A 13232-nucleotide genomic window follows, 5' to 3' on the forward strand; every position below is an offset into this window, starting at 1 on the left:
TTCTTAGCTCACTTGCTTTTTCATTCTAAGTTTCCATTTCTATCAATTCTAGAAATACATATTCACTGTATTCAGTGTATCCTTGTCAGGTGATGTCCAAATAGCAGCGTGTGCAGAGGGAGTAATCAGGTCTTGATCACAGAACATCATGTGCACATTCTTACGCTTGTGCACTTGACTTCGGCAACATGTGTTAACCATCCAAGTCACTCTGTGTATTCCTGCAATTCATTGACATTCTGTCTACACTGCAAAAATAACACAACAATAACAAAATAAAAATTCTGAAAGCATTTGGTTCCCGTAACCCACACACACACAATCACACAAACACACACACACACACACCACAACACTCATTCCCCTTTGAAGCCCGCTGATCCTCCCGTAGCTAAGCTTTTGGTGGTGGTACCAGACGACTCCCCCCCCCCTCTAATCTTTGAGGGTTCGCTACAAACACGGGGAGGAAGTGAAGGCTTTTGTATTTGGTATTGAACACCAGAGTGAGATTGCAGTATGCGTTCTATTATTAGACTCAAGCTGTTCGTTCGCAGGCGGGCACAAAAAGACACAAGGAAGTATAGAGGAGCTCAGGCTTCAGGACTTTGAACGTGTTTAATTAAGCCACGGTTTATTGGTTATAAAACCATTTTGTCGGCCAACTGTTGCCAGTGTGTCTAAAATCCCTCAGATAAGGGCAGAGTTACAAAATGACACCTGTAACCAACACACCTGTACAAAGTAGACAGATGTGGCTGGCTTAACAATAACAAACAAGCCTGTAAAGTTGCACCGCCCAAATTTGTTGAAGAGGATATTAGCCCATAGGTCCCTCAATTATGCTTGGACGATGTCCCGGGGCACAATTTAAATCCAACGTCAACTCTTCCCAATTCAGAAATAATTGATTGTGGCCGCTGATAGCAGCATGAAATTTGTATATCTTGGAACCGCTTTCCGCCCCTCTTCACAAAAGACATTGCACTAATGTGAAAAGAAGAAGAAAAGCAATCACCAATTGCAAATGCCTAAATGTGCCACTTGACGTCTCCAAATCTCCCGAAGGCAATAAAGAGAGGGAAGGGGAAACAAGACAGGGAATTGTGAGTTTTCTCACCCGTAGTGTGGCAGATGTTGAGCTGGTTTATCTGCTCTGTGAACTCGTTCTCCTCGATGGTCTCGGTGCGAGGAACAGAAAGGGAAAACCGCCTCTTAAAGTTCTTCATCTTGTTCATGGTGCTGGGGGGGCCACGACTCTGGGAGAAGAAATAGACACACGGAGAGAGAGTTAGATCAATACTCCATACTGTACATGAATCAACGTGATCTCTTCCACCTTTCTTAGAGGACAGGCATTTCATTTTATTTTATATTTACTCTGCACACAACATAGATAAAAATAACAATGTGTAAATGGTCCCTTGTCCACTGGCGTCACGACACAGGGCGCGTCGTGCAGCTGTGAAGGACATTTATGTGCATTTCCACCACAGAGAGGTCTTAGTCATTTGGTAATGAGGCAGGAAACGGCAGGAAAGCAGCTGATCAATCGACTCTCTTCCATCTAGTCGGTTACACAGACACAGCCAGCCCTACCAGTTAGTCATTTTTCCTTGACTCGTGTTTGCATTTTTTTTTTCTCAATCTATGTGCTGCATAAAATGGTGTCATGGGGTCTTTATGACTCAATACAACACAATAACTCTCTAATTTGATTATATACATTGGACTTACCAGAATAAATAATAGTTAATGGCACAAACAAATTCTGACCGCAGCTTAGCTTGAACTAGTAGTCAAACTTGTAGAGATGTTGATGATAGAACATTTATCCGTTGCCGTCTTGCAGTTCTTGACTATTTTAAGGAGGACAAAGTTGCAATCAATTCTGGGTAAATTTAGGTATTTTTTATAACGACAAAACACTGTGTCAAAAGACTAAACTCTCTTCACTCCGGCAGAAAAGGTTTTCTTTCTGGAAGAATTTGATAGCATCAAAGAAGATCTTGCGATGGGCCAAGGGACATAAAGTGATAGGGTCCAATGGGCTCTTCCCCACTTCACGTCCCCGTGACTCGGAACACACCCATCTTCGAACTCTTCTTTCATTTGTATCTCAACTACACACTGAGGCATCACAAAGTAAAAGGATAGTGGAGGGGTGCTATATTCCCATTCAGAATCAATTGCCACACTACAAAATGGCTGCCGTTGCCGACACTACATCTCCCAGACTGCTTCATCACTCACCAGCTGTAGGTGCTTAAGGCACCTAATTGAGGCAGGGCTGGGATACTTTACAAAAGACAGGGGAGTGCACATGAAGGAGGAGCTGGATAAGCAGTATGGAAACAGGACATCTGTTCAAGGAACCACTTTCTCACCCGGGACACTTTATGTTAATTGATGGACCTTTTTTTATGTTGGTCTAAAAACTCTAAATGAATCACCTGAGTTCTCTGCCAAAGGCAACACAGGTGATTCATTTAAACTTTCTGATTGTGCCTGTTTTTCCAGCTCTCTTGCCCTGCCCCACCCTAGCAGGCCCTTAGGGAAAACCCATGACATGACGACATGTACAGTTTCAAAACCGCAACTTGCACGTTAGTGACACTGTGACCACAGGTAGAAAAACAAATATAAATATATTTTCCACAGGTTACTATGGTCTTTGAAACAGCCTTTCGCTTCTCATTGCTCCCAATACAACATCTAGCCACAACATTTAAAATGACAAGCTATGTCTTCCTTTTTGTCATTTGGTGCCCCACCAGGTGCCAGTCATTGTTATATTAGAAATATGGTTCTTGGTTCAGACGTAACCTGGGGGTAGGGTGGCTTCTTAAAAAAAAGAAGCTTTTTAGGCTTTTATCTACTTTTCTTTAACTTGCTTTATGTTATTTCAAAATAAGAGAAAAATAAAGACTGGTATAAGGCTTCAGTCCAGTGAAAAATATATTTGTGGAACTCATCCCTGGTTTTGAAATAGTTTTGGAAATATGAGGTAGATATGGAATAGGTAATACAAATGTTCCTCAAAATATTAGATTACTTATTTCTATCAAGTGGCTTTATTTCTGAATACTGAACTGACACAGAGCAGTGGTCTCCTGGGTGAAAGTAGCCGACTGTTTGTTAGAGCAGACTTTTGTTGCTCTTTATTCTATGTCCCCTATATTATTATTCTTTCTCTTGTGGAGTTTACACTTGTTTCATGAAGTTATTGCGCTTGTTCCATAACGTTATGAAATAAATCTGCCGAAGCTGGTGGTTGTTTACTCACCCTAGTTACCTTGTGTGACATTACTGTGGAACCTTATTATTTGTACCTGTGGTAGCTGGGGTGTGGTTAGGCTAAGCTGCGTTGGGGAGTGGCTCAGGGAACAGGTGCTGGGAAGAGGCCTAATTGGCCTCAGCTGCAGGGGATCAGGGGTTGTGCATATGTGTGTGTGTGTGTGTGTGTCTCTCCCCTATATTAGGTGCAATAGTGATGGAGGCACGAGAGACGGACAGGAGTGCTGAGGCACAGTCAATAAAGAATATTTCTAAACGATACCCTGAGTGTGCCCATTTCTTGACACGAGTGTGTTACAGTACCCAAACCAGGAGTTTTTTTCTAACGATAGTAATTGTCTTTCCTAAAACTAAAACCAATCGTTGTACAACGTCAACCACAGGACATTACGCGTTACTGCAAGCGTGATAGGAGTCTGAGGAGTCTGATAAGAATCGTATCTATGAAAAGTATTTTGGTTCAGAATAGTAGTCTGTTTTTTTAAGGAAAAAAAATCAAATTCTGCCGACTGGGTTGTATTTATAGAGACGAAGAACTGCACAAAGGAATTCAGATTTAGAAAAAATACCAAAGACATTGTCAGAGCCAGAGAAGTGTGGGCGGCAGCCATAAATTGAACAGAGTGTAAAGGAAGCAGCTCAAAAAGCCAACGGTGGAAGAAAATAATCCCCAGATCAGTACAGAGAAAGGTGGATTTTTAATTCTGAAAGTGAGAAGCCTTTTGGAGTCAATCAAATGCACACATCATACAGTGCATACATAAATAAATATACAATGTTTAAACAGACCTTTGTCCACTGCCGTCACGACATAGAGCGCTTTGTGCAGCTGTGAAGGACATTTATGTGCAGCTCGACCACAGAGCATCGCCTTAGTTATTTGATAATGAGGCAGAAAACCACAGGAAAGCTGCTGATCAACATACTCTCGCCCATCCAGTAGGTTATATACACACGGCCAGCCCAACCAGTTAGTCATTGCCCACTTTTTCTCTCTCCTGCATTTGTGTGCTGAAGAAATTGGTGTCATTCGGTCTTTATGACAAGAAAAATTTGATTATATACATTGGACTAACCAGAATAAAGAAGACTTTATGGCGTAAACTGCATTGATTGTAAACTTGTCTGTTAGCTCAGAGTACACAGTCAATTTTGGAGAGATGTTAATGATAGAACATGTATCCATTTCTGTCTTGCAGTTCTTGACTATTTTAAGGAGGACTAAGTTGCAATCAACTCTGGGCAAATTTAGGGAAGATATGTTGATGATAGAAAATCAATCAATCAAATTCGGACACATGCAACTCCTCAGATGGATGGGGAATACGCTCTTGGTAGAAAGAAAATGCCAGAGCTACTGCCAGAGCGTTGCTAAAAGCATTGTTGCAATCAAAACACAATCACGTTCAATAAGCAGCGGATGTAGCCAAAGCTTGATATTTCTAGACGTAGAAACCGCTTCTGGCCCAGTTGCGCGCAATTACATAAATCAAGACCGTAAAAGTGCAATTAACACCCATTTCAAACTGACCCTGACAGCAGCAATTTACTGCATGGTGGCAAGAGTTGTCCTCAAACTCACGGTGAAAATTCAAACAGTGATACTACGTGACCCAATTATTGAGAATGAACACAAAAAACCTGACAATCAGCTAACTGTCAGACGAAATACGCAACATCAGAGTAGCCTATACGTTTAGGAAACTCGTATAATAAAAAGAGATCACATAAATCAGATTAAGGGGTTAAGAATAAGAAATGAGGAAAGAGGCTTTCTGTGCAGACATAAATCAATAGTACTGGTGCCAGCATGTGAATTGTTGTGGCTGACGTTTTTATGCAGGAAGATGTCCCCCGTGTCTCAACAGGGTAGAGATACAGTATATGCTGTCGGAAGGGGGTACCTCACACACAAGAGTTGACATGAACCACAGTACACTGTAGTTGCCACTGTGATCTGAAACAGCGATGTAATCCACTCGAGGCATCTGCATAGAAAAACAACAGCACAAAGACCTCTTTGTATCACTAGCTGAGTACAGTGGTGGGTATTTATACTAGTTTGGTTTGTTGTGATCTTTCTGAAGAGTGGGGGGACTGTTTATTGATATGATGTGGATGAAAATGACCTTTGCTCCTATGCTGCAGCATCTCTTCACTGGTGTTATGGTATTATCTATTAAGTGCTGAGTCAAATACGTATTATTATTTGGACGAACATTTGTTCATGTTTCAATTCCAACCTATTTCATAACTTTCATAATCATTCTAATTTGAGAAAACAACTCAAACAGTAAATACAAAGCGGAAGATAATTGTTCATGCTTCAAAATGAGGATCACTGTTCCCGTAAAGGTCCCATACACGACTAGCTCTAAATCCATTAACCCACCCTGAAAATTAAGAAAATATGAAACTAGAGAACAGCTAACCTCTCCGCAAACTATATGCATACCAATATCTTGAGAGATAATTCCTCAAGCTTTTCCATGAGCTCAGTATAGAGCGGAATAATTAAGTACTGTACACGTCATTCTTCTCAGGGATATAGGGATGGTTCACAGCTTTCATCTGAATATATATTCAAAGTGGAACGCTATATATGTATGGTTATGCATCTGAAATAGGTGCCTAAACGTTCTCGGCCAAAAACATTATTTAACCCCCTGGGTTCTAAGGTATTTTTATCGATTTTACATAATATCTTAAACTCACCTTAAAAGGCAGTTGCATTTGATACATGTGCTGTAGATCAAAAATTGCAGCACAATCTCAGCTATCTGTATAATGAAAGACCATTGTCTTAAAGCAAAGTGTATGGAGGTAATTTTGCCCTAAAGCTTGAAGTTGAAGTTGTCCGATTTATTACAATTCTTCAAATCGCTTGTGAAAGTATATTTTATGTGGACGAACTCTTTTGGTGCGGGAAATTGGTTTACTAAAGCCTTAGGTTGAAAAAAAGTGATTGAATATATTTTTCCCATACAAAATATTGACTAGATATTTTAGTCTGTTTGTCAAGAACAGTTTTCCAAATGAACAGAATATATCCTATCTATAAAAACAACCTATTTAATAATTGAAAACGGCAGTGCTTTTTTCAAAGAGTTAGGTGGGTAGGTTCTTAATGATTTCCTAAGTGTTCATCAGTTAGTTTCACAAACACAAATATTGACGGACACACAATTCCACAAATGACATTGAAGGGCGGCGCCAAGCTCTTGGCTCAATGTGTGAATCACGTATGATCTCGTGAGAAAAAGGGCTCGGGAGTAGAACGTCTACAGACTCCCACAACATCCATACCATGTTTCTGTGCCGTTTAATTGGAGAGACATGACACCGAACACCGTCGCGTAAACATCGTAGGACTCCAGAGGGTCGATGGACGATAATGAGGTAGATTATCGTTGATTGTCCTGCAGCATACATGAGAATGAATGTGTTTATTGTATACATATACTCATCGGCTGCTAATAACGTGAAGACCAATCAGTGTACAGTATATTAACAATCATGCTGTAACAATTTCTGTTCTGGAATCTGAGATCAGTTATGCAAAGTAAACCTTAATACATTTGTTGAATGTATTCCCCAAGAGTTATTTAGCCATGCTAGCTTGTACCAAATAGCCAGGAGGAGATTGGGTAATGAAATAGCTTTAGGTTATATCTTCTTCTCCGGTGAACCTCGCTTTCGGCGGCGTTTGATTCGGCTAGGTGGTTGGAAGGTGCCATGGGCACTTTATCCAATCTCCATACTTATTCGTCCAACTTTGATGAGTTTATTGCAAATGCCATGCATGCTCAAGTAAACTTGATGGGGAGCCTTGGACTTCTCAGTCTCCTATTTTTTGGAGAGGTTTCTACCATCTTGCTCAGATTATTCTGCAGTTTCTGGGCTTGAACTCTCAAATTTTAGAGTTCTCTCAATGGTTCATGCACAAGCCTTAAACTCTGCTTTGTCTTTTAGCTGCACCCTTATATGAATGGTTGTCCATAACCATTGTACCAGAGTCCTTTTCAGCTCCATGGGAAAGATCTGTACGATGATGCAATTCCATTCAGTTTATTTTCTATAGCCCAATATTAGAAATTACGAATTTGCCTCAGAGGGCTTTACAATCTGTACACATATGACAGCCCTGTCCCAAGACCTCACATCAAGCAGAACAAAAGATGAGCAAGTTACAGGACTTTCGGTTCCATATCTCCCTCAGCATCATATCCTTCTCACGGCTCCAACTGTTGCCCCGCTCATGATTCTTGGGAGTTGAGGAATATTGGCCAGCAAGACCTCTTGGATTGCTATGAAGACTTTCCTCACTGACCTTCAGCTCACACCTGATTTGTTCTTCCAGTCACACAAATGTGGGTCTGAATCAAACTCAGATCTGAGTATTCACAGATCCCCAACAGTTTTAAGGTGTCATTATGTCATCATGACATCGTGGATTTTATTACATCTTTGTTCGAAATGGTCATGGATCTATTTCCTTCTATTACATGATGTCATTATTGCTATTGGATATCATTTCTGAATATTTCTTCCATCCATTCTCATCCGTTTAGTCTGGGGTCGGGTCACGTGGGCAGCAGACCCAGCAGGCTGACCCAGACTTCCCTCCCACCAGCAACATTTTCCAGCTCATTCTGGACGATCCCGAGGCTTTCCCAGGCCAGCCAGGAGATATAATCCCTCCATCGTGTCCTGAGTCTTCCCCGGGGTCTCCTCCCAGTTGGACGTGCCTGGAAAACCTCTAAAGGGAGGCATCCAGGAGGCATCCAAATCAGATGCCCGAACCAAATGAATACGTCTTAACTATGTAATTATGTTCACTCAGCGACCACTTATTATTGGATGGTTCATTTACCCCGAAAGACAATACACTTGAAAATGATGGTGTATGTCATTTGCCGTAAAACAATATTTGATGAAACTCACAAAGGAAACAAAATATGAAGCCGTCTCTTGCAGTTTGAACAGTAATATTACATACCGGTTTTATCTTTATTTGGTATCAATAGCTAACATTAAGCCAACCATAAGTGCACATCTAAGTGTAAGTGGTATAATTATTTTCATATTGCAAACCAATGATAGGGCAGCAACGACACAGAACATCCTTTTTGCATCTGGAGCATAAAGAAAATCCAAAAAACTGAAAACCAAAACGTTATGAAATGCACGATAATAATAATAATCTCTCCAAAACAATGTATTGCTGGTACTTTCAATTCCAGGGGACCGTTGGGCTCTTAGTTCCATGCTAGGGCTCTTAGTTCCATTCTAGGGCTCTTAGTTCCATGCTCGGGCTCTTAGTTCCATGCTCGGGCTCTTAGTTCCATGCTCGGGCTCTTAGTTCCATGCTAGGGCTCTTAGTTCCATGCTCGGGCTCTTAGTTCCATGCTCGGGCTCTTAGTTCCATGCTTGGGCTCTTAGTTCCATGCTCGGGCTCTTAGTTCCATGCTAGGGCTCTTAGTTCCATTCTAGGGCTCTTAGTTCCATGCTCGGGCCATAAATATGGGTGAAAAATTATAATAAAGCATTTCTTGCAGCCTTTGATGTGTGCGATACCAACCCAGGGTCTACATGCATTTCTAAAATAGCTTCATTCCCAACTATTTGTCAAGCATCACTGGAAATGTATTCAAAAGTGTGTAGTCATTCCTTTCTATTTACAGTCAGGGCCAATGATGTTCTCCACACAGAGACCTGTTTCTTTCTCTGCCCAACAGTACTCCCAGGCTGAAAATCTTCAAAGAAACAAACCCTTTTGTGCTTAGACAGCCACAAGTGGGCATGAAACACGTTTACAGAGTCTCACCCAGGAGAGAGATTGAACTCTCTTTAATACACTGGCCATGTCCTCACTCGCTTTCTCTCCTCATTTGTTGCTCTGCTCTGGTGTGTCGAATAAAATCTATAAAGGGCTTCTTATCTAACAGATGAATGTGACTGCCCTCATTCTGATTGGGGGCCCCTCTCCAATCACTTTGCTCTCTTGTTTGCCCTCTCGTACAACTTAATTACAGGGGTTGTGACTTGGAAAATTCCTGATTACGATGGACACTGTGTCAAACTGGTGGTTGCGCCTCGTTTATTTCGTAGACAACAGACTCCTCTGTTTGGGGAAGGGCATGAGAATCAGGATGCTTGGTCCTTTACTACTGACTTCCTGTTTTGAATGGACACTGATATTAGCGATAGTTAATTATGATGGAGGAAGTTGTCCTGAGATTGCATGGCTCAGTCTGACTACACCAGCTCCTGCATTATCATTAGGGTCAATATATTTTCTTTCTCTATTTTCATTATTTTTCTCAGAACTTTCCGATGACAACCATTTCAAAGTACAGCCAAGTCGACGATGGGCCATTCATAAGCCAGAGTCTGTAACAATACAGATGGGAGAAGTTATTCGACACGTTTGTCATTATTGAAGACTGCCAGAACCAAATAATGACATCATGGACAAGTGCAACTGGGCAGGAGCCATGATTGCCACAGACACACAAAAAAAGAAGAATTTAATCTTGAAAAAGAAAGAAACAAGCGATTTTCAAGAACCTCTCCTGACCAATGACCAGAAGCAGAAGCAGTATGATGTCTACACTATGCAATAAAAGCTTATCGTCCTGGATTCTTCCGACTGAGAACGTTTCCTTTAACATTTCCGAACATGAACCAAGCAGTTGCTTGTGCCTCTATACTGGTCTGACTCACTTGGATGTAGACCGTGGCTATACGGCCGTCTATTTTGTCAGGGCACTGTCGCTGCATCTAGGGCTTAGCGCCGCTCAACGACTGTGATTGGTTTATAGAAATACAAACAAGCCAGAAGGTTTATTTCCCTCCTGGGGTTAAATGACAATATGTGCAATCAGACCTTTCTTGAGCGTTAACACAGCGCTGTGGAAATAGGTCACACTATGAAAGACGATGGTGCCGATCACACCGAGACACGTCGCAACAGGCTTTAAAAACGGCACTTGGTGAAGAGAGTTGGGCAAAACTAATATCAGTGTCCATATGGGCTGCGCTAATATCAGTGTCCATTACAACTACGTCTAATGGTATCAGAACAGGAAGTCAGTGGTAAAGTGAAAGCCCGCCTTTTGCCAGGTGTGCTGTACCAGAGGAAACAATGGTTTTGACTTCAGCCCAATCCAGCATCCATGCAGTGAAACCACTATATGTTGTCAAGGTGCAACAACAACGCAAGCTATTCTGTATGCATTATCAGAAAATTTTGTATTGGTAATAATGTTCCTGATGAAATGGCTGACACAACTTCACAAATAAAATGAATAATATTCACAGTGCAATGCTTTACACCTGATAACTGTGCGCAGACTTGTAAAATAAACTGTCCATCCCAATCTTAGTGATTATATTTCTGAAAACACTTGTAGGCGGACAGTATACGTACGAGACAAATACATTTCCTAAATTCCTGTCAACTTAAGTAAACAGGAGTCGTTGCAATGGAAGGAATCTGTTCAAATGAGATGCTTTATGCCATACGTGTCAAACTCATGGCCCGCGGGCCAAATGTGGCCCGCCACGTCATTTGATGTGGCCCGCGACGGCATGAAATAAATATGATGCCTTTTCTTAAAAAAGGGAGGAAAAAAATATTGTACTTTTATTTTGAAGGTAATTTTTTTTGCAGCAGACTGCGATCTGTTCACGCTCGAGAGGCGAACCCTTGCGTTGCTTTACTAAATGTACTCGTGTGAGTTCAGTCGCCGGACTATTTGTCACGTTTTCTTCACTCGCGCTAGAAGCGCCGGAGAGGGGGCGTGGCTTATCGTGGCATATAACAGCTCGTTACCACCGTCCACCACGGAAGAAATACACACTCTTTGTTCTGTTGAGAAAGTCCCACACATGTCGGACCATCAAGCCCTCGAGTCTGAGTTAATAATATAAATATTACATATTATGTTATCCGTAGCCGCACGCAGCTTCTCCAGGAGCTGCGTCTGGATGACGGCCGCTTCCAGACGATCGATATCCTCCGTAGGTTCTGATTTAACGGTATGACGTCAGGCGGAGCATTTGAACAGTCTCACGTACTTTTACCGCCCGAGTTTTAAAAATCAGCCCGAATGAGGCGCATTTTTCGCATCCTGTCATTCACGCGCCCGGCGGACATCCAGACGCGCGTGCGTGCGTGCGTGCGTGTGTGACCACATTGACTTTGTATTAACAAACATCCCTAGTTCCCCTATTATGAATTCCTCCATCAGGTCTACGTCAGTGGTCACTAAGGTTGAAGTGAGTGCTGCTTCATGTTGTTCAGTATTTATAATAGTCAGAAGAAAAGTTAATGTTGAACATGTGAATCCTTTTTAATTACCCTTGTTTAATTTATTTAGAGTTTGTGTATAAAAGCTGCTCCTCAAGACTGACTTGTCGAGCAACTTTATGTGTCATAGGTTCAGTGAGTGAGACATGAATTACATCTTTTGAGGCTTTTTAAAACCAGACTTTTTTATTTCATATATATGCATGAAAGCACTGTTTAGACATGTTTTAAAGTCTGAAGTTACTGAGTAGTAATGTATGTTGTATTACCTTGTGTCCTTAAGATTCACTTGTTAGTTCATAATTGACTGTAAAAGGGAATATTACTAAATAGTTTTGTTGTGCATACTGTGATATTCTGAACTCAGGTTCAAACTGCACCATCTTTTCATTAAATACATTTGAGAAGTTACAAATGTTCCTCGATCTAGGTCTCAGCTTGTCATTCAGGGGTGATAGTGCGTCCCAAAGCCAGACCAGTGGAGAACCACTGCCCAGACCAGTGGAGAACCACTGCCCAGACCAGTGGAGAACCACTGCCCAGACCAACTCAACTGTGACAAAGCTTTTAACAAAGTTAATGTAATAATGTTTGTTTGATCTTTGATAAAGTAATGTGGGTTAAAATAAATATAATGAAATTAAATAGATTCATTTTATAATATTAAATACATTTGCATATATAGTTATACATTTATATAAGTACACCTAAATATACAAATTCAAAGACAGTTATTTAACAATATGTTCTGGAGTAGTTAGAATTATACCGTGTTAGTAACAACCGGCCCTTTGAGGGCAGCCATGAGGCGGATGTGGCTCACGGTGAAAATGAGTTTGACACCCCTGCTTTATGCATTCAAAATATTGTCATTTTGACCAGTGATCCAATCCACTGGACTCTGGGGGGGGGGGGGGTAAGGTTTGAAAAAGCCATACGTCAGAGGTCCATTGAGCCATCCACTCCAGCTGAATTAATACACACAAGTCCCCTCGTGTGTACTCATTTAGAATGGGGCCACCTGATGGGAATACATGTGGGGCATGTTTACATGGGCTTAATTGTTGCATGTCAGTGGACACCGTCATCAGCAAAATATGACAACCTATCTACATCTAAGGCACAGAGACACACGACTGTGACTCACTCTGGGCTATTTCAAAAACCTCAAGCAAATATATTTTGGAATCGCTCTCCTTACCACCATTTCATTCATTCATTCAGTTTCGACAAGCTGGACGGAGAAACAAAGCTCTGGCACAGTGTCCGGGCAGACTATTAGCTCGACCACTTCCTGCTCCTGACAGCCGGCGGCGCTTCCAACACAAGCTGTGATCTCTGGGAGGGTCATGAGGTTGAAAGGGGAGGGGCAGCGACAGAGACGCAGATGGGGACTAAATGAGGCAGAAAGAAAAAAGCTGCCTCACATAAACCAGAGTGGTAAGAGAGAATCACAGATAAACAGCTGGTGTGTTTCGTCTGTAATGCAACTAATTCAATTTGCGGTTCCATCATCCAGCCGTTGTACTACAGTACACACAGATAATTGAGATGATGTGTGTTTTTGCAGCAGGGAGGTGTTAGGTGAAATCCACCGTGTATTAGTAACTTAAATCAACACAAC

At 41.6% G+C, this 13232-nt stretch overlaps 1 protein-coding gene across 2 annotated transcripts in view; it reads right to left on the bottom strand.

Moving 5' to 3' along the window:
* cdk18 (cyclin dependent kinase 18) overlaps positions 1-13232 on the bottom strand; it is a 47021-nt gene that overhangs the window by 18956 nt on the left and 14833 nt on the right. For both annotated transcript variants that reach the window (XM_056438005.1, XM_056438006.1), the window contains exon 2: positions 1118-1256. In XM_056438005.1, the coding sequence (XP_056293980.1) occupies positions 1118-1235 (118 nt within the window). In that variant the 5' untranslated portion in view covers positions 1236-1256. The remainder of the gene's footprint in view (positions 1-1117; positions 1257-13232) is intronic.

This window comes from Pseudoliparis swirei, chromosome 18 (genome assembly GCF_029220125.1).
Source record: "Pseudoliparis swirei isolate HS2019 ecotype Mariana Trench chromosome 18, NWPU_hadal_v1, whole genome shotgun sequence".
In the NCBI taxonomy this organism is placed as follows: Eukaryota; Metazoa; Chordata; class Actinopteri; order Perciformes; family Liparidae; genus Pseudoliparis; species Pseudoliparis swirei.